This window comes from Balaenoptera physalus (assembly GCF_965194825.1).
Source record: "Balaenoptera physalus genome assembly, chromosome: 13".
NCBI classification, from domain to species: domain Eukaryota; kingdom Metazoa; phylum Chordata; class Mammalia; order Artiodactyla; family Balaenopteridae; genus Balaenoptera; species Balaenoptera physalus.
Genome location: NC_138892.1, coordinates 60,186,814 through 60,207,652, shown reverse-complemented (window position 1 = coordinate 60,207,652; position 20,839 = coordinate 60,186,814). Strand labels below are relative to the sequence as shown.

The following is a 20,839-nucleotide window of genomic DNA, read 5'->3' as shown; positions in this document are numbered from 1 at the left end:
AAAATTAGACAGAATCACTGCTTCTCAGATTTCTGCATTTCATAGATCAATATATTTTTAAATAGCTAGACTGATAGGGCTGCCAAGTTTTTATAGCATTCCAACCAGGTTGTGGACCAATACTTTTGTAAAGAAACAATAAAATCAATTACTAGAAAAATGGTCATACACTTGGATGTAGCAGTGATGTCAAACTGCTATAAAAGTTTCTAAAAGCTTACTTAATTTTTTTTTAAAACTTATCTCATCATTACCCAGTAACAGTTCATGGATGAGCACTGGCCTACAGATGATACAGTGAATAGTATTAATCTAGAATCTAGATTCTAAGTGATCTCTAAGGTCCATTTCTTAAGTAATGGACCTTAAGTAAGAATCTTGATCTTTCCCATGTTGGTACTTTATTTTTTCTCAGTTTCCTGGAGAACAAGTCTTTTGATTTTAGTTACACTTTTAAGAATTTTGTTGGTTATAAAAGTATTATGTTCACTGCAGAATAGTTTGAAAATTCTGAAAAGTATAGAGGAAAAAAAAAGTCTTATGTAACCCCGGCACTTAGAGATCACCTAACATTTTAAATATATCATTTACTCTGTGTGTGTGTGCGTGCGCGTGTGTGTATGTTTAGAGGGTGTTGTTTGTTTACAAAGCAATACAATTTCTTTACTTCCTATAACTCCTAATCTTCCTCAGAAGACTCCATTCCTTTTTTCTTCTCCTGGTTTAAGTAACATTAAGACCACCTAGGGAAAAGGAATGTAAATACTCAGGCAATTCAAAATTCAACTTTCTAATAGTTGTTCCTCCCTTCTCCTTCCTTCCCAAAACTGTGTAGATATGGACAAAAGTTTACAAAAACCTCCAGATGACAGGGAAACAGACAGTCGGTGATGGATTTTGCACAGGATGCTGATCTGGTAGACCTGAAGCTGACAGACTGGTACAACTGGTTGTTTAGCTTGGATAGCATCCACCACTGCTGACCACTGACCTTGCTATTGCTGTTGGTCACTGAAATCTCAGCCCCCCACTGGCTCCCAGTCCCTAACCTAAGGTCTCTGGCTCATTCAGCAGTCTTCTCAGCACCTCCACGTCCCCTTCTCTGGTCAAATGCGAATGTTACATATAGTTTTTACACACTGTTGTATTACTTTATTATTATATTATGGGTTCTGCTCCTATACTGGGACATTATTTCAAAAGGGAAATAGATGAGTGAAAATAAAATAGCTGAAAATGAAGTCGTTTCACACATTTCATTTTGGCACAATTACATTAGTAAAACAAAACACTTTTAAAGCCTCAAATAAGAATTTATAGGGACTTCCCTGGTGGCGCAGTGGTTAAGACTCCGTGCTCGCAACGCAGGGGGCCCAGGTTTGATCCCTGGTCAGGCAACTAGATCCCACATGCATCCTGCAACTAAGAGGTCGCATGCCACAACAACTGAGAAGCCCTTGAGCCGCAACTAGACCCGGCACAATCAAATAAATAAATAAATAAATAACTTATAATATCAAATCTTACCCATTTTTTAAAATAAATTTATTCATTTTATTTATTTATTTTTGGTTGCACTGGGTCTCACTGCTGCACGTGCGGGCTTTCTCTAGTCACGGCGAGCGGGAGCTGCTCTTCGTTTCGGTGCACGGGCTTCTCACTGCAGTGGCTTCTCTTCCTGCGAAGCACGGTCTCTAGGTGCACAGGCTTCAGTAGCTGTGGCATGTGGGCTCAGTAGTTGTGACTCGTGGGCTCTAGAGCGCAGGCTCAGTAGTTGTGGCACACTGACTTAGTTGCTCCGTAGCATGTGGGATCTTCCCAGACCAGGGCTCGAACCCGTGTCCCCTGCATTGGCAGGCAACCTCGCAACCACTGTGCCACCAGGGAAGCCCCAATCTTACCCATTTTTATATGCATTTGACTTTAAAATGTTTTAAAACAACATACTGGGTTGGCCAAAAAGTTCGTTCAGTTTTTTTCCCGTAAGATGACTCTAGTAGTGCTTAGTTGTCTTTAACTTCATTAGAAACAATTTGGTTAGACTGTATTGTGACAGCTGTCATATCAGTGTGCATTTAAAAGAAAACATCAAAACTGGTGAATTTTTGTGTAGCCATTTTAATATTGAAGATGGAACAAAAAAAGCAACATTTTCGGCATATTATGCTTTATTATTTCAAGAAAGGTAAAAACGCAACTGAAACGCAAAGAAAGATTTATGCAGTGTATGGAAAATGTGCTGTGACTGATCGAACGTGTCAAAAGTGGTTTGCAAAGTTTTGTGTTGGAGATTTCTCGCTGGACGATGCTCCACGGCTGGGCAGACCAGATGAAGTTGATAATAATCAAATCAAGACATTAATTGAGAACAATCAACATTATACAACGCAGGAGATAGTCAGCATACTCAAAATATCCAAATCAAGAGCTGAAAAACATTTGCACCAGCTTGGTTATGTTAATCGCTTCGATGTTTGGGTTCTACATAACTTAAGCAGGAAAAAACCTTCTTGACCTTATTTCTGCATGTGATTTTCTACTTAAATGTAAATGTTTCATTTTTAAAACAAATTGTGACATGCAATGAAAAGTGGATACTGTACAATAATGTGGAATGGAAGATATCGTGGGGCAAGCGAAATGAACCACCACCAACCACACCAAAGGCTGGTCTTCATCCAAAGAAGGTGATGGTGTGTATATGGTGGGATTGGAAGGGTGTCCTCTATTATGAGCTCCTTCCGGAAAACCAAACGATTAATTCCAACAAGTACTGCTCCCGAACTGAAAGCAGCACTCGACGAAAAGCATCCAGAATTAGTCAATAGAAAACGCATAATCTTCCATCAGGATAACGCAAGACCACATGTTTCTTTGATGACCAGGCAAAAACTGTTACAGCTTGGCTGGGAAGTTCTGATTCATCCACTATATTCACCAGACATTGCACCTTCGGATTTTTATTTATCTTGGTCTTTACAAAATCTCTTAACGGAAAAAACTTCAATTCCCTGGAAGACTGTAAAAGGCACCTGGAACAGTTCTTTGCTCAAAAAGATAAAAAGTTTTGGGAAGATGGAATTATGAACTTGCCTGAAAAATGGCAGAAGGTAGTGGAACAAAACAGTGAATACACTGTTCAATAAGTTCTTGGTGAAAATGAAAAATGTGTCTTTTATTTTTACTTAAAAACTGAAGGAACATTTTGGCCAACTCAATATTTAAAAAGCAAGGTATACTGAGTGAATTGTACGGTATGTGAATTGTATCTCAATAAGGCTACTTAAAAACGCCAAGTTACAGAACATTGTATATAAGATACTAACATTAATGTAAAAAATAACATGCACACACACACCACTCATATGTGTATATACAAGATGCCTGGACAAGAAATAGGTAAGTTAACACTAGTTGAATCTGCGAAGAAGTTTGTTGAGGAGGGAAACTTTTTACCATGTACCCTTTTATACCTTTAATATTATGAGGTTGAGCATGAATTACCTATTCAAAAATTAAATTTTCAATATCAATCTAAAAATCCCATTTCTCAGTATTAATAAGGCATTTTTCATGCTACCTAACCAAACAGCAGAGAAAGGACTGATCAACTGACTACATAATACATTTGACATTAATCATTCATCACCCTGTGATTTCTAATTTATTAATCTTGAATTTTGATTCAAATCATTTTCATCTGTTAACTCTCAATCTGGTTTGTAAACCTTTGAAGACAGAGGCATTTTACACCATTTAAACATTTCATATGATAGGAACTCAAATTTCAAGTATTAATACATGACAGGCAAAAGGCTAAGTTCTTTGAACATCATTTCCTCATTTAATTCTCAAAACATCTATGTGGTTGGTATTATGACTGCATTTCATAAATTAAGAAATTGAGGCTCAAAGAGACTCAATAATTTGCTAAAAAAATCACCCAGCTAGAAAACAGTGGAGCCAATATGCCAGCTCAGATCTCTCTGATTTAAGCCCAATTTTATGTTTGTTTGTTTTTTTTAATATTTATTTATTATTTACTTATTTTGGTTGCGCCGGGTCTTAGTTGCAGCAGGCGGGCTCCTTAGTTGCAGCATGCAAACTCTTAGTTGCAGCATGCACGTGGGACCCAGTTCCCTGACCAGGGATCGAACCCAGGCTCCCTGTATTGGGAGCGCGGAGCCTTATCCACTGCGCCACCAGGGAAGTCCCAAGCCCAATTTTAAATACCAAGATGAAGGACTGCTTTCATGTGCACACTCTATCTCTCTTACCATTTTCCTCTTACCTCACCTCCTCAGCCTCTTTGCCAGCTCTTCTTCCACCCAAACCTGTAAATACAGGTATTCACTAAGACATTCACTAAGGAGACTTTGGTCTTCTCATCCTTCCACTTGTACCAAAGGCTTTTTCACTTCCCAGAATCCAATTATTGGCAAATCTTGTCAGCTCTACCTTCGAAATATACCCAGAATCTAATCCCTCTTGTCTTTCTTTCATACAGATCACTGCAAAAACTCTTCAGCCCTTGAACCTCACTATAGTTTATTCTCAACAAGGTAGTCAGAGTGATCTTTGACAGTTTAAGTCAGAACATGTCATTCCTCTATTCAAAAATCCTCCATTGGTTTCCTATCTCATTAAGGGTAAAAGCCAGAGTCCTAATGATCACCTCTAAGGTCCTCTTATAATACTTTGCACAAGGCTTACTCTTTCACTTCCTTCAAGTCTTTGCTTAAACAACACCTTTTCAATGAGGCCTTCCCCCTAGTCATCCTGTTTAAAATTATAATACCCTTCTCTTCCCACTGTACTCCCTCTTCCTATTTTTCTCTACAAATCACTATCTGACATACTATAAATTTTACTTATTTATTGTACCTTCCCCTAATAAAATATAAGCTCCAAATATATATATACACACATATATATTTATATATATATATATACATATATAAATATATATATAAATATATATATAAATATATATATAAATATATATATATATATATTTATATATATATATAGGCTCCATGAAAGCAAGAATTTTGTCTGCTTTGTTCACTGCTGTATCTCCAGTGCCTATGGTAGCTGGCACATGGTAGGCAATTCATAAATATTTTTGAATAAGTCCCAAACCATTATTATCAGCTCTCAGCTCTTTTTAAAAAAATAATTTTATTTATTATTTTTTATACAGTAGGTTCTTATTAGTTATCTATTTTTACATATTAGTGTATATATGTCAATCCCAATCTCCCAATTCATCCCACCACTATCACGCCCACCCCCGCTTCCCCCTTTGGTGTTCATACATTTGTTCTCTACATCTGTGTCTCTATTTCTGCCTTGCAAACCGGTCATCTGTTACCATTTTTCTAGACTCCACATATATGCATTAATATACGATATTTGTTTTTCTCTTTCTGACTTACTTCACTCTGTATAACAGTCTCTAGGTCCATCCACATCTCTACAAATGACCCAATTTCGTTCCTTTTGATGGCTGAGTAATATTCCACTGTATATATGTACCACATCTTCTTTATCCATTCATCTGTTGACGGGCATTTAGGTTGCTTCCATGACCTGGCTATTGTAAATAGCGCTGCAATGAACATTGGGGTGCATGTGTCTTTTTGAATTATGGTTTCCTCTGGGTATATGCCCAGTAGTGGGATTGCTGAGTCATATGGTAATTCTTTTTTAGTTTTTTAAGGAACCTCCATACTCTTCTCCATAGTGGCTGTATCAATTTACATTCCCACCAACAGTGTAAGAGAGTTCCCTTTTCTCCACACCCTCTCCAGCATTTGTTGTTTGTAGATTTTCTGATGATGTCCATTCTAACTGGTGTGAGGTGATACCTCATTGTAGTTTTGATTTGCATTTCTCTAATAATTAGTGATGGTGAGCAGCTTTTCATGTGCCTCTTGGCCATCTGTATGTTTTCTTTGGAGACAGCTCTCAGCTCTTAAGCAGGAGACCCACATTTCCAAATGACTACTAGATATCTCCAAGTGAATATCTCAAAGACATTTATACCCAAAACTGAACTTATCTTCTCTCCTGCAAAAAACTGGCTTCTCCTCCTCCTCCCAACTTAGACTAAAGGTATCACTCCTTGGAGTCTTCTTTCATTCCTCCCACATCTAACTGATCTATAAATGCTTGTAATTCTATATTCCAAATTTCTTTCAAATTCATTCCTACTCTAAAAGTCACGAACTTATTTCAAGTCTTAGTAAGCTTACTCACTTGACAAATAGTTACTGAGTACCCACTGTGTGTCAAGCATTATCTTAGATACAGGAAAATAATCATAAGCAAAACAGAAAGAGTTCTTGCCCACATGGAGCTTACAATCTAGTAGGGAAACAAGGCAATCAATGATCATATACATAATGTTTAACTGATTAATAAAAAAGAAGTACAGGGTCCTATAAAAGCGTTTAAAAAGTGGTCTGACCTTGTGTGCGGATAGATGGAACCCATCCTACCTAAGGGTTCCTTGGTTAAATGATGTTTGACTGATATCTGAAGGGCAACCAACAGTTAATTAGACAAAGGTATGGGGGATGGGGGTGGCAAGGGCACTGCAGCCAAAAGCATGTGTAAATGTTCTGAGCACTAAGGTAAAGAAAGGCAGTTGTGCACAGTGATTAAGGACAGGAATTTTGGAGACAGACTGCCTGGATTTGAGCCACCACTTATTACCTGCGCAACCTAGGGCAAGTTATCCAACCTCTCTGAGCTTCCGTTTTTTCTCAGTTTTAAATGGGGACAACACAGGCATTTACCTTATTGCCTTAGGATTATCATGAGAATTAAATCAATTAATGTATACAAACAGATTTGACCAGTGTTTGCCACACAGTAAATGCTATGTAAATGTTAGCAATTAATGAATAGCCACTCTGAGAAATGAAATAAAGCCACCGTAGCTGGAGTGTGAGAAACTAAGCTGGAGAGATTGGCAGGGATATAATTAAAGGATTTTAAGCAGGGGAGTGACTACTGTAATAAAAATCTAGCTGGTGACATTTCTTCCTCTCCAAACCCCATCCTTCTTACTGCCAAAAGAACACAAACTGGGAATTCCCTAACGGTCCAGTGGTTAGGACTCCACACTTTCACTGCCGAGGGCCGGGGTTCGATCCCTGGTGGGGGAACTAGGATCCCACAAGCCATGCAACGAAGAAAAAAAACAAAACAAAACAAAACAAAAACCAAAAACTGATCACATCAGCTCTACTTTCCAATCTCCAAAGGTTCCCCACTTTCTGCCTACATGACAAAAACCGAACACCTTACACAACTTAGAAGTCCTTTTCAGTATCACTCCAATATTCCTCCAGTCACACAGTTCACCTACTTTCCTTTCCAAACTATCTTCAAACACCAACATATACGCACTTTATGCTTCAATATTACAATGTCTCACTGTTCGCAGCACTCTGAAACTAGTGCACCCTTCTTGTTCTCTCCTCTGTAGTCCCTTTTCTCACACTGACTGGAAATCTGGTACTATTACAGTTCAGAACATTTTCACCCATAATTCAGTCTCTCTTTCCAACTGTGTTGGAATGACTCCATTTCTACAAAATCTTCAGAAATTTGCAGTTGATGTGGATTTACATATCAATTCAGATAGATAATATCTTTCCTTCTACTTCAAAGCCTGTTCCTTTCCTCTGAGACCCCACGCTAAAGCCCCAAATTCCCTTTATAAAAATGGAAAGTTTTTTTTTAAAAAAGAGATAAACCCTAGGTCAGCCCAAAAGTCAGGATCACACCATCAAGAGCAACAGTGGAACCAAACATTAACCGTCCTGGAAGTCAGAATCAAAGGCATGGGTTCTTAACCAGAGGTCCAGGGACTCCTCAGGGCTACAAGGTAATTTGATGAAGCCCCTCAAATCGCATGCGAAGTATGTGTACATGCCTTTATCTGGGGAAAGGGTCCATATTTTTCATCAGAGTTTCAAAGATATCTGTGACCTCCAAAAGGTTAAGAAGTGCTCTAGAGAAAAAGCAAAGACAAGCAAATATGATTAAAAGAGTGAACCCTTTTTAGGCTGTCAGGACTGCCTCATGTTCTCTAAGACTACCTGAAATCAGGTCAGAGGACATTATCCAATCAAAATCAAATTTTTTTCTTTTTTTTAAATACACCTTTTCTTTTTTTTTTAATATTAATTAATTAATTAATTTTTATTTTTGGCTGCGTTGGGTCTTCGTTGCTGCGTACGGGCTTTCACTGGTTGCAGCGAGCGGGGGCTACTCTTCGTTGCGGTGACCAGGCTTCTCATTGTGGTGGCTTCTCTTGTTGTGGAGCACGGGCTCTAGGCACGCGGGCCTCAGTAGTTGTAGCACACGGGCTCAGTAGTTCTGGCTCGCGGGCTCTAGAGCGCAGGCTCAGTAGTTGTGGCGCAGGCTCAGTAGTTGTGGCACATGGGCTTAGCGGCTCCACGGCATGTGGGATCTTCCCGGACCAGGGCTCGAACCCATGTCCCCTGCACTGGCAGGCAGATTTTTTTTTTTTAATAAATTTATTTATTTAATTTATTTTTATTTTTGGCTGCGTTGGGTCTTCGTTACTGTGTGCGGGCTTTCTCTGGTTGCGGTGAGCGGAGGCTACTCTTCGCTGCGGTGTGCAGGCTTCTCATTGCAGTGGCTTCTCTTACTGTGGAGCACAGGCTCTAGGCGTGCGGGCTTCAGCAGTTGTGGCACGCGGGCTCTAGAGCGCAGGCTCAGTAGTTATGACGAACGGGCTTAGTTGCTCCGCGGCACGTGGGATCTTCCCAGGCCAGGGTTCAAACCCGTGTCCCCTGCATTGGCAGGCGGATTCTTAACCACTGCGCCACCAGGGAAGCCCCAAAATCAAATTTAATATAGAACTGACAAATACAGATTTTTATGTAAGGTGGAACTCCACAAACCAACATAAAATCCATAAAGGCAACTCATAAGGCTGGTGACTTACTCTAGGGGTTTCAAAAATGGAACTAATAAGGGGACTTCCTTGGTGACACAGTGGTTGAGAGTCCGCCTGCCAGTGCAGGGGACACGGGTTTGATCCCTGGTCCAGGAAGATCCCACATGCCACAGAGCAAATAAGCCTGTGTGCCGCAACTACTGAACCCACGTGCTGCAACTACTGAAGCCTGTGCGCCTAGAGCCCATGCTCCGCAATAAGAAAAGCCACCGCAGTGAGAAGTCTGCGCACCACAACGAAGAGTAGCTCCCGCTCGCCACAACTAGAGAAAGCCCCCACGAAGCAACGAAGACCCAATGCAGCAATAAATAAATAAATAAAAATTTTGGAACTAATAGGAAAAAAGTATTAGATCTTCTATTCATATTTCCTTTTTATCCCATTCATTCAAAAATTCCTTTTCTGTGTATATTTTATAACATACATAACGCTATAGTAGTACATAATTTATACAAGTAAGCATACATATAATGGAGGTAGTTGCTCAACTTTTTCTACTTGTCATTCTATTAGTAGACCACTGATACAATCTACACACTTCAGCACCACCAAGTTAACAGTAACTCCAGGATAACACAAAACCCCACTAGTACAGCTTAGAATCCAAGAGCAAGAAACCTAGCAACTTTCACAGAAAGTCTAATTCGTGTCAACTAATAAGTGATTACAGGTACCTCTCTCTGCCCTTATTCTCCTTATACTTTTTTTTTTTTTTAAAGCTCATCAAACTTTAAAGGATCAGTTTTCAGCTTGGCCTAAATCAGCCTGGTTTGTCAAAGGTTCCCGGGATGTGACCAAAACACGTGATGGGAAAACTACTTGTGCAACCACAAATGTACAACTAATCGAGATATTCTCTTAATTCACCCTAAAAGACACTACTTTTTTCTTCCAGGAAAATAATAATCTAAACACGAAACAGCTATTAAGATTCCCAAGACACAACTTAAACCGGCTTCTGTGACTGTCACCCAGTGGTGAGACCAAGAGATGCAGGGTCCGTCCGCTATACGAAGTGGGACAGAGGTAACCCTAACCTTGGAAACGTTTTCCCAAAATATTACAGCCCTGAGTGACTTGTCTCTTGGGTGGTGGAGGGCAGGGTTGGGGGAAGGCTGGCGGACGGAGAACAGCGTTGAGAGAACTCGAAAAACTTTTCAACCTGGGGTATCTGTGCCTTCACTACCTCTTAAGGTCTCCTAAACCTCAGGCCTCTAAGGGGGAGGCCCATCTTCGGAGGGCTCTCCTCAGGTTTCCAAGTTTGCCCCGGGGGCGTCACCCCACCTAAAAAAAAGGGAGGGGAAGCATTTTCTGGATCAAGTTTGAGACCTAGACAGGCAGAATACACGAAGCTGCCATCATCTGCTACCGTGAATCTCAGCTTTGTACAAGAGACTGGAAAGCATCAACCCAGGGAAGAAAAAGGGGTCCCGGGCCCGGCACGGGTCCAAGAAGAGGGGACCACTGACGTAATGCAGTCTGACGAGAAAGGAAAAGAGAGGACAGGTTGAAGGCACGTACACAACACGATGGGGAAGTGGCGGACGACACCACAGTGGAGGAAGGAGCCGAATAACAAGTAAAGATACAGTAAAACCGTGAGGAGAAATGGGAAATTAGGGAAGGCGTAGTGGGGAAGAAGGGAGGCACAAAAGAACAGAACTACGGCGGGAGCCGGAAAACGACGTGGAAGAACCTGCAAGGAAAAGGCGCAAACCAGCCGGCAGAATTCAGTCTCCGGAAAAGTCCGACCCGGCCCTCCCCGCCTCACGGTACCTTCAGCTTATGGAGCTCCACCGTTTCAGTCGCCATCTTGGTACCCCTTCACTCCGCCAGGCCCCCACCCGCTGCCTCCGCCTCAGCCTCCGCCTCCGCCTCCGGGAGCTCCCGCCTCGGCGCCGACAGCCACGGCCGGCCAATCGCTGTGGCTTTTACTCCCGCCTCCTACCATCAACTCTTTCCATTAGTCAATAGCTGGAGTCGCCCTCACTCCTCCAGCGGCTTTCCCCACCTCTCTCAAAAGCTGGGACCAGGAGAAGGGCAGGTTCGGCACATCCCGAAGGACGGAAATGGTGACCAATTGTGCGTCCCGGTGGCGGACCGCCAGCCAATGGGTGGTGGCAACGCTGACTCCGCTTCACCAATAGGGAGAGCGCAGATGGGCCGGGGCCGCTGCTTCCTGGAGACCGCAGGTGTCGAAGCAAGCGCCGCGCCCCAAGCTGGACGGGCTTCCGAAGCTGGCAGGTAGGGTTACGGGAGACTGGGAAGCGGTACTAAGGAAAAATGGTGGGAAGCGAAAGGGGGTGGGGGGAGGTGGAGCGGCGGCGAACGATAGACCGAGAGAGGGGCGAAGACGACAGCCCTGAGGGGAGCCGACGAAGGAGAGAGGGAGCCTGGGGGAGCAAGGGGCGGATTCAGCACTAGGGTTTAGGGAATTTTAGGTAGAGGGCGGGCCAGAGCTGCTTCTTAACCAGGCGTCATCAACTTTAGGGCGAGCACGATTTTAAAACGGCCAAGTTCCGACGATCATAGCCGCCCTGGAGTCGGGACTAGGGCTCCATCTCTCGAGACGCTCAGCTCACGTCCCTTCCTAGTTCAGTGCAAAAGCCCTGGGCACATTCTTGCAGCACCCCACGCTTGAGAGGAAGAATTAGGATGCTGCCTGCTTACGTGCCAAGGAGATGACACAGGAGAGGCAAGCCCCCGAGGAAAAGGTGGGGTTAGAATAGATTAGAAAAGGTAGCTTTACCCCCTCAACCTTCCTTAGTGGTTCCTTGATTGTTTCCCATGACCCTCTTCTGGAATTTTGGGTGTACCTAATGTCTTCATGGTTCCTTATTAACTTCCTCAGGAAAGTAAAGTGACATACTTCTGTTTCCCTTGCTCCTTGAAGCACACCCAGCCTATGCTTACTCCTTCAAGTTACAGTTGAAGTGTAAGGATCAGAAGAAAGATTACCGTAATATGTCTCTAAGATGTAGAGAGGACTCTTCTTGCCTTCTAAGTTTTTTTCCCCAAGTCTTCAGTTTTTCCTTTGTGCATGATGGGGAAGTTATCTCATTCCCAATAGAGTCCGGGGGATTTGGGCTGTTCAGGGGACAACTTCGAAGAACAAACTCAAAGAGGGGTTGAGAGGAAATTAAGCTGGACTCCTGCCTGATCCCCCGCTGTGGTAGGATGAATGTGGGGGTGGCACACAGCGAAGTGAACCCCAACACTCGAGTGATGAATAGCCGGGGCATCTGGCTGGCCTACATCATCTTGGTAGGACTGCTGCACGTGGTCCTACTCAGCATCCCCTTCTTCAGCATCCCTGTTGTCTGGACCCTGACCAACGTCATCCATAACTTGGTGAGCGCTAAACCATGACCTCTTACCCACCCCAGGCTTTTCCCAACCAAAAACAAAATAAAATCACCAATTATTTGGGGATTTCTGTCTTCCTTTTGGGATCTTAGCATACTTCTTGGGCTGAAGGACTGCTTTCTGCCTCCCTCACACTGCCCCCTTCCCTCCTCCCAGGCTATGTATGTCTTCCTACATACGGTGAAAGGGACACCCTTTGAGACCCCTGACCAAGGAAAGGCTCGGCTACTGACACACTGGGAACAGATGGACTACGGGCTCCAATTTACCTCTTCCCGAAAATTCCTCAGCATCTCTCCCATTGTACTGTGAGTCCAGGGGGAGATACGGGAGATGCTTCAAAAGCCAGGTACAAAGGTCCACAGGGAATCTTTTAAAAAGCAGACTTCTACTCACTTAGACCCTGTGAAGATATGATATACTAGGTCTAAATCTAGAGAGAACAGTAAAAAGTAGAAGACAGTAATCAAGCATTACTTGCTGCCTCCTTGGTGGTAGGGGAATGGAGACGGGACTGAGAAAAGATAAAACACCAAGTAAAACAAATTACTTTACACTTCCAAAAGAAGTGACTAAATAAAGGCAGAACTGACGTGAATCTGTAAGAACTAACTGAGAAGTGGAAGCAAAAAGGATTCTAACAGTCATATAGGCTGAAACTGCTTCAGCTGTCATTTGCCACCTGTCATTAACAATAAAAAAAAACCACAAACTAATTTATAGATCTCCAGTTAAAGGTGCTATCCAATTATCTCCCCAACCCCAAAGTAAATACTGTTAATATAGCTGGAATATTTTCAGATATCCTAGGACTGCATGCAGTAAAACTGGTCATGTAAAATAGAAGAGAAAGTTGCTGCAAAGGCCTGAATATGGATAGGGAAGGCCAACTTCACTCAACCTATTTCTTCTCTCCCCAGCTACCTCCTGGCCAGCTTCTACACCAAGTATGATGCTGCTCATTTCCTCATCAACACAGCCTCACTGCTTAGTGTACTGCTGCCCAAGTTGCCCCAATTCCATGGGGTCCGTCTCTTTGGCATCAACAAATACTGAGGAATGGGGCTGGGGACGTTGGAACAAAGGGATGTAACATCCCTCCTTTTTCTATACTGTCTTCTATATCTGGAAAGCCTGAGAACTATGTTTCCCAAACTCCCAGTGGAAACTCAAACTTTCCCAAATTTTCATTGGAAAATGGGGTTCCCTGGGCCCAGCCCTGCTAGGAGCAGGTTTCTTTGACTCAGGAAAGACAGGTGAGGTAAGGGGCAAATCACTCTCCACAGCAGGAAGCCATGTTTGGGCAGCTTTTTGGTTGATTAAGTTTTTCCATATCATCCACTCCCACCACCTTCCAGCTCTGTTTTACTGTGTATTTTCCTTATAATAAAGGTAATTTTTTTCAGATATGGCTACAGTTTGGTCAGCAGGAAGGGTAGGGAGATGTCTTCATAAGGCTGGGGAAGAAAGATGCAACAGTGACTTACAGAACTACAAAATTTCTCTAAGGTTTTTTTGTCCCCTCTCCCTTGGTCCAGTAGGAGGTGCCCTTCACTCTCAGCTAACACTTAGGAGGGAAAAGATTCTCAAATGAAAAAAAAAGGGCTTCAGCTATATGGGCAAAGAAGAGAGGGAAGATACAGGTTGCCAGTTATGTATTTATAGAAAGATAATCCCCTGGCTTTAAATAGATATGTACATACAAATATGAACAAACTTAAAAAAATACAAACCCTTGGATCATAAGGGGGCTGCCAGGAGCCCCTCTATCCTTCCCCCTCACCCAAGGGCAGAGAGCGTGAATCTGTTTTTTAAAAATTATTAGTTTTGGCCATCCCTGCAGCAACAAGCACGAAGTTGGGTGATTACCCACAAGGTGAGAGTTCCCGCTCTCTGAACTCTATCTCCTATAATTAGGGTTACATGCTTTCTCGTTCTGTCTTTTTACTAGTATATTGGGGCAAAGGAGGGGGCTCCCTCCTGAAATGGGTCAAGAAATAATACAGACACGTTTAAAAAGAGGGGGGAAAGTGTCATCTGCTGTAGAAGCAAAAGACAAGAAAAGGCATACAGACCCCAGGGAAATACCCAGTTCCCACACTACTATGGGAGATATCGTCCCGCCCAGGTCCAGGCCCTAGGTTCTTTGTTCTAGCCACCCCCTATTTCTTTGGTATTGTCAGAAGACAAGATTCAGTTCCTGGGTGCTGGTGGAGGAGGGAGAGTGGTTCCAGGGCTTCCTGTAAGTACTGAGTGAACAATTTGAGCTTAAAATTTTCCCTTTTTTAAATATTTAAAAATAAACAAATCAAACTCCATCCTGTGCTGTACACAGCCCTTTTGACTCCCTGACATTGATTTGAGGAAAGAGAGGGGGTGTCAACGTTGGAAGGGCCTCCTCACTTTCTTCCGCCGCTTCGGTTTGGCTTCTCCCTTGGGTACTGTGCTGTTGGGCCTGGAGGCTGCAGTGGCCCCAGGGCCCGGCTGAGGAGCTGCAAAGAAGTTCCCATTGGACATCTGGCCTGGGGGTACTTGAAAGATCCGGCTCAAGAAATCCTGAAGGTCAGCAGGAGGGGCATCTGGGGTAGCTCTGAGAGGAAAACAAGACATGATGAAGCAAGAGATATTGGAGTCAAATGGTTACCTATGTTACCTATTTATACGTATTTTAAAGATATACTGAGTCAGTTCCCAAACTTTACTTAAAGGGTGAGACACCTACATGTCCTAAACAGCATGTCATGAAACCATGTTCAGAACTAGAATAGTGGATAGATTATTGAGAGGAATACCACCTACCTCTGCCGCCCACTGGTGCCTGGCATCCGTGAACCAAATGAGATGTGATAGGGGACTCTGTGGGTATCTGGGGAGATTCCCACACGCTGGCATCCAGCCCACTCTGCAAGCATGAGAGATAATTAGCCAAAATATCACAGTTCTGAGGATCTATGAGCTCATACTTCCAGAGGACAGTGTACCTGTGATGTCATACACCTTTCCATCCATCAGCGCAAAGTAGGTGATCTTGAGGCCCAACATGCTTGACTCTGCCCAAAAGTCTCCTTCCTCAGCAGGATGCAGCCTATTACACTCAGCACAGTATCTGGCACTCTTAGGTTCCCGATCCATTTCAAACCTCCTGCAATCCAACAAAAGGACAGTTCCTTAATAATCTATCAAGCTTACCTAGAGCATTGCTGTAGTCTCCATTACTGACATCTCATCATTACTGACAAATACGGTTACTGACTCAGTTGTTACAAATGCCTACGTACACCCTGCCCTCAACCTTCTATCTTAAAGCTAGAACTATTATCTTTTCTTCTTGCTAATTCAAATCCTCAGTCTCTTAACAATATGGCAAAAGTAGAAACCTCAGGGTCTTGTTACTTACCATCTGGATCCCACAACTACCGACAATACAAGGAAGGTTTTTAGCTACCCAATCGCTGTCCCACTCCTGTCCTATTTAAATCATACCTATGCTTTCCCTGGCATCGGCTGCACATCATAGTATTCATTGCTTCTTTGAGGTCGTCCTGCAGCTTGGACAGAAACTCATTCACTGACCGGCTCAGCTCATTTTCTGCCATTCGCTTCCTGAGAGAAAAAAGGCTTTGTAAGTCAGAGGGTATTGAGTGAGGGACAAAGGGAGACAGATCTATTGGCTTCTTGAGGCCCCTGGCCAGCTAGACAAGCCACCTCAGTTCTCTCTGCCTCAGAGAGCCTCCATCCACAAGTCCAATGATCTCTGCTATTGAAGATTATTCATTTACCCCACCTGACAATTTCCTAGCTCCAACTTACATCTCATATTCCTTCCGTCTTTCAGGGTTGCTGACAATGTCCCAAGCTGCCCGCAAAACCTTGAAGGCCTCCTCAGCCCGGGGATGATTATTTTTGTCAGGATGAACCTACCAAAACACAGATTTCATCACATATCCATTCCACCCTCTCCCTATTTTGGGTCAAAATAACCTCATATCAAAGGGTTCTCCTTCACCACCCTTTTGAAGAGTCAATATAGCTTACTGGTTAACTGCTGTGGCTCTGCAGACAGATCTGGGTTTAAGTCCCAGCTCTGTCACTTATTAGCTATATGACCTAGAATATTTTATCTATCATGGATTGTTGGGAGTATTAAATGAGAATACACATGAAGCATATGGCACAGAATCTGGCACCATGGCGATCTACCATCCCAGTGTGCCTGGGATTGTCCCAGTTTTAGCACTGAAATTTCATGTCTCAGGAAACCTTTCAATCCCAGGCAAGCAGGGATGGTTGGTTTAGTATGTGTGTGCCTACCTGGCACACACATACTAAACCCTCATATTTTAACTTTATTGTCAGTCATAAAGTTAAGAGTTCCAACATACTCAAACTCTATTTTCTAACTAGGAAATTCTCATATCTACTCAGAACTTCCTACAGTAGTTTGCCTTTCTGTCCCAAGAGTGAAATATTGATAACATACCACGATCCTCACAGGCTTTTTATCCTCTTTTCACCCTTTTCTCCAAGCCAAATAATATCCTCACTTCCTACAGCTTCCTGATTGTTCCCATCCTCATACACCAAAAACAGAGATAAAGCTAGTCTCTTGACTGAGGCCAAGTAAACAGAATGCTGTTAAATCTCTCACATTCCCAAACTTATAGAATGTGGGTAATGGTCAATTTAGGGCCTAATAAAGGCAGTGAGAGGTTGTATAAAGGAAGCCCACAGGGACTTGCCTGGTGGCCCAGTGATTAAGACTCTGCGCTTCCAACGCAAGGGGCACGGGTTCAATCGCTGGTCGGGGAACTAAGATGCCACATGCCGTGTGGCACGGCCAAAAAAAGAAGCCCACAGATACTCTGGCCCAGAACAAGAGGGAGAACTTTGGATAGTAGGGCAGGTCTACTGAGGATCAGGGAACTTTACTACAGCTCTACTTCAAGAAAGTAAGTTGAAAATGAGAATTTTTGAATGATACTCCCCAAGAGAGGATGTCTGCTAAAAGACATGAAGCTGAGAAAAGAGCTCTACCATTAGTAACAATTTGAGTGTGAACACTGTTCCCCACTCTCAGAATATCCCAGGCCATCCACTAAGGGACATACATTTCCCACCAAACTATTCATAATTTAGTCGTCTGGTAAGTTACAGGCCTGGTACTTTATTGTGCCTTGAATGGTTAATGGAAACTTTGGTTGCCCATTCCCCTTTAGTGTCATGCAACCACTGAGATAATTTACACACTGTGATATTTTACCAGTCAAGTTCCATACACTCAAATAGGCCTCCAATGCAATTTACACACATTACTTATATTCATAATAGCTTTACTTGTACAGAAATAGTGTATCTAAAAATAGCATCTGAATAGCTATTTCTAAAAGCAATTTGATTGCATGTTTGTATTAAACCATTTCCCTCGAGTATGATAAGTCACAACTCCCACCTATACCCCCCTTACCAATAAAAGCAACCATATTTTCATGTATGACATGAAAACGTATGTACATGCCTCTCCAAGATTTATGTCCCATTCTCCTTCCCTTTCCCACTCTGGGTTGTTGGTCTTGAAACAGCTGTTTTCTCTCACCTGGTCCTGGAATAATCACTCACATGTACTCCCTGAACGTTCCCACACTAGTGCACACTTGCCTCACTGGGACAGACAGTTGGATTTCCCTGTATTCAAAAAACACTCATTTGTTTAGGAGAGAAGAACTGCCAGGCTTTCTGACTACGTCTCTTCTCCACCCTACTCAGAGGGATTTCACCTGGATATTCCAGGGTGAGTGAGTCCAACACTGTCTAATACACCAGGTTCGTTGATTTTCATTAAGAAAAAGAATCTCATGACAAAAAACTTCAAGGGAAAGTCAGATCCCATAGTAAAGGGGGGAAAAGTCTTTATGACTCTTTCCTAAGAATTAAAGATGCTCTTCGTCTTCAAGTTGACTTTCTACTCTGCCTTCCCTTTATTCCGCTCTCCCAAAAATTGTAATAGAAAATAAAATATGAGAACAAAGAACTGGAAACAGGGGAAGGGTACTCACCATCACTGCCAGCTGCCTATAGGCCTTCTTCAGTTCAACATCTGATGCTGTGGCTTCAACCCCCAACACATGAAAAGGGTTTAGCTCATCCTCAGGAACCCCAGCCATGGTCAACAGTCGAGCCACTTCCTCTTCAGGCTGGCAGTAGCGACCACTAGCTACAGGTGCATTCCCCTGCCTATTGGTCCTCTGCTTGAACCAAGGCAACTCCAGCCAACCCCACTGAACTATTCTTACCAGCTGCTGCCACGGCCTGCTCTCTCTCAGCAGAATCAGGCACCGCTGCCAGGTGGGAGAAGCCAGCCAAGAGAAGAGCCAGGTGGCTTTACCCCTCCAGCCTAACCGGTCACTCAGTCCTACCAGAAACCGCCAGCCCAACTGTAGACAGCCCAACAAAAGGGCCAGAGCCAGGAGCAGCAAAGCACCCAGTAGCCTAAGAAAACGGGTGAACAGCCCTGCCCCATAGCAAAACCCTTGGCTCAGAAACTGGAACATCACCTGGGCCCTGCCCCCCAGCCGCCCTGCCCAGACTCCCACCCAGACCCAAAAAAGGTCCAGATCACTGCCTTTCAGCTGCCTGCATGCACAGATGAGATGGCCACAAGTTTCCACGTACTCCCCCACTAATACCAGCAGTTCGATCAGCCACCAGAAGCCTGCCTGTCCAAGCTGACACAGTTCCTCTGCTCCCCACAATCCCAGTCCTCTGCGCTTATCTGCCTGACTCCGTTTCCGACCCAGCCGATGTCGACCAGGGGATCTGGGATCTCTGCGTCCACCCTCCCGAGTATCCTCCTTGGCTGGAACGCGGTGCCGTTGTCTCCGGGGTGCAGGTTTCTTTCCACTGGGCACACGTGAAAAATCACTGGGAAACTTAAGAGGTTCCTCCTCATCATATTCCTCTTCCAACTCTTCATCTTCCCCCAAAGCTGGAGAGGTACAATGGTGGCAAAAGTTGCTAGAAGAGCTATCTCCTCCCTCAGAGTAAGGCCCTTCAGGGATTCCAGGGGTTCCCTGGCAGTTACAAGCAGGTGGAATGGAAAGAAAAGAAGGGTTCCCATCCTCCTGGTACCCAGCCTCATTCTCTCTGGAGAGTTCCTGGTCCACTCCTGACTCTTCTGAAGATGCCTCACTCTGATCAGGGTCCTCTCCATCCCTAGGGGGTCCTGGACCCCTTGGAGGGCCATGGCTTGGATCTGACCAGTGGGCTGGATTTGGGGGCTGTGTGTACTTAGGACTAGAGTGCTCTGTGAGGCAGCGGGTACCATTAGGAGCAGGCCCAGCTGAGTCCCTGAGTCCTGAGAATGAAAGTATTTCAGGGTCCACAGAGGGTCCTAAAGTCCTGAGGGAGGCACCACCACTGTGGTGGGCTCCACACAACCCTCCTTCTCCGGGGTGCTTCTGGGCCATGACCCCAGGGCTTCCTGAGGATTTTAGGTCACAGCCATCATGGTAAGTTCTGATGCCTGTAACAAAGGTATCAAGGTGGGGATGATCAAGGATAGGACCAAGAGAGAGGTTACATAATCTTAAATTGGGGATATATATTTAACGGACCCACCTCCCTTGTTTTCCCGAGTTCTTTTGGGCATTCATTACCCCAGCAATAAAGCCAATACTACATTAACGACAACCCTGCTCCCTCCCCCCTCCTCCAAATCCCCTTATTTTTTTCTTTCTCCAGAAAGCTATAATGCTGAATCAGGGAAAAAGGGAGGTACAACAAAGGGTGTGGTCCTGGGGTCACTCTTGGGAAAAAGGGAAAGACGACCGGAAAGGGGGCCGCAGACTGCCAGAAAAGGGTGGGGACCGTGCGGTCCTTAAGGAAAATCTGGGGGCGGAGTTTGTGGTTGCCCCTGACAGAGACAACCGCGAACCCTCGGGCTGGGTAGAGGGGACCAAAGTAACATACCGAAGAGCGGAGGTAACTCCTCCCCCTCGAGCAGCTGGGCCGAGGGCCAGGGGGAGCTACGAGAGCAGCTCCCCCGGCTCCGCCTCCCGTTCACTCTCTGCTTCCGCCTTCCGTCCCCGCCGCGGCGGCCGACCTGGGGCTACTTCCACTTCCGGGGTCACCGGGGAAGACACGGGAAGGAAAAGTAAAAGCGGTTGGCGGAGGCGCGAGCCAGTGCTGCAAGCGCGGAGTCGAACCAGTGGGGGCGGTCCTGGGGAAGCACTGGCCCCGCCCCTTAAAGGGCTCTCTGCTGCCGCCCTCCGCGTGCTGAAGTGGGATCCCCGAAGGTTGCGCCACTGGAAGCGAAGCAAGTGGGCGCTGCAGCAGTGCCTGCGGACTGGGGGCAGAGTCTCAGGTTCCTCTGGCTGTATTCTTGGGCTTGTGCCGAAACCGGGAGATAGAGGAAAGCCACCGAGCCAGTCTTTTTCCCTTGCAGTCAAAACCAGGGAGCGTAGGGGAGCCACCGCA

At 44.4% G+C, this 20,839-nt stretch overlaps 3 protein-coding genes across 5 annotated transcripts in view; 1 reads left to right on the top strand and 2 right to left on the bottom strand.

Moving 5' to 3' along the window:
* SARNP (SAP domain containing ribonucleoprotein) overlaps nucleotides 1–10,908 on the bottom strand; it is a 53,266-nt gene extending 42,358 nt beyond the window's left edge. For both annotated transcript variants that reach the window (XM_082421894.1, XM_082421895.1), the window contains exon 1: nucleotides 10,778–10,908. In XM_082421894.1, the coding sequence (XP_082278020.1) occupies nucleotides 10,778–10,813 (36 nt within the window). In that variant the 5' untranslated portion in view covers nucleotides 10,814–10,908. The remainder of the gene's footprint in view (nucleotides 1–10,777) is intronic.
* Nucleotides 10,909–11,111: 203 nt separating this feature from the next.
* Nucleotides 11,112–13,772, top strand: ORMDL2 (ORMDL sphingolipid biosynthesis regulator 2; the record flags this gene model as incomplete). 2 transcript variants are annotated; one of them, XM_082421903.1, is made up of 4 exons in its annotated part: nucleotides 11,112–11,245; nucleotides 12,178–12,352; nucleotides 12,524–12,675; nucleotides 13,288–13,772. In XM_082421903.1, 4 exons carry the CDS (start codon nucleotides 11,112–11,114, stop codon nucleotides 13,421–13,423), a joined length of 597 nt encoding a protein of 198 aa, XP_082278029.1. In that variant the 3' UTR covers nucleotides 13,424–13,772. The 2 variants fall into 2 exon arrangements, with proteins under 2 accessions (XP_082278029.1, XP_082278030.1); XM_082421904.1 differs by having other exon boundaries at nucleotides 12,524–12,716; nucleotides 13,288–13,423.
* Nucleotides 13,773–14,005: 233 nt separating this feature from the next.
* Nucleotides 14,006–20,784, bottom strand: DNAJC14 (DnaJ heat shock protein family (Hsp40) member C14). The gene is made up of 7 exons (XM_082421788.1): nucleotides 20,333–20,784; nucleotides 18,421–19,886; nucleotides 16,178–16,284; nucleotides 15,851–15,970; nucleotides 15,349–15,509; nucleotides 15,167–15,269; nucleotides 14,006–14,957 (listed from the first exon to the last, which is right to left on the bottom strand). The coding sequence occupies exons 2-7, from the start codon at nucleotides 19,828–19,830 to the stop codon at nucleotides 14,747–14,749; spliced, it is 2,112 nt and encodes a 703-aa protein (XP_082277914.1). The 5' UTR covers nucleotides 19,831–19,886; nucleotides 20,333–20,784; the 3' UTR covers nucleotides 14,006–14,746.
* Between the last annotated feature and the right edge of the window lie 55 nt (nucleotides 20,785–20,839).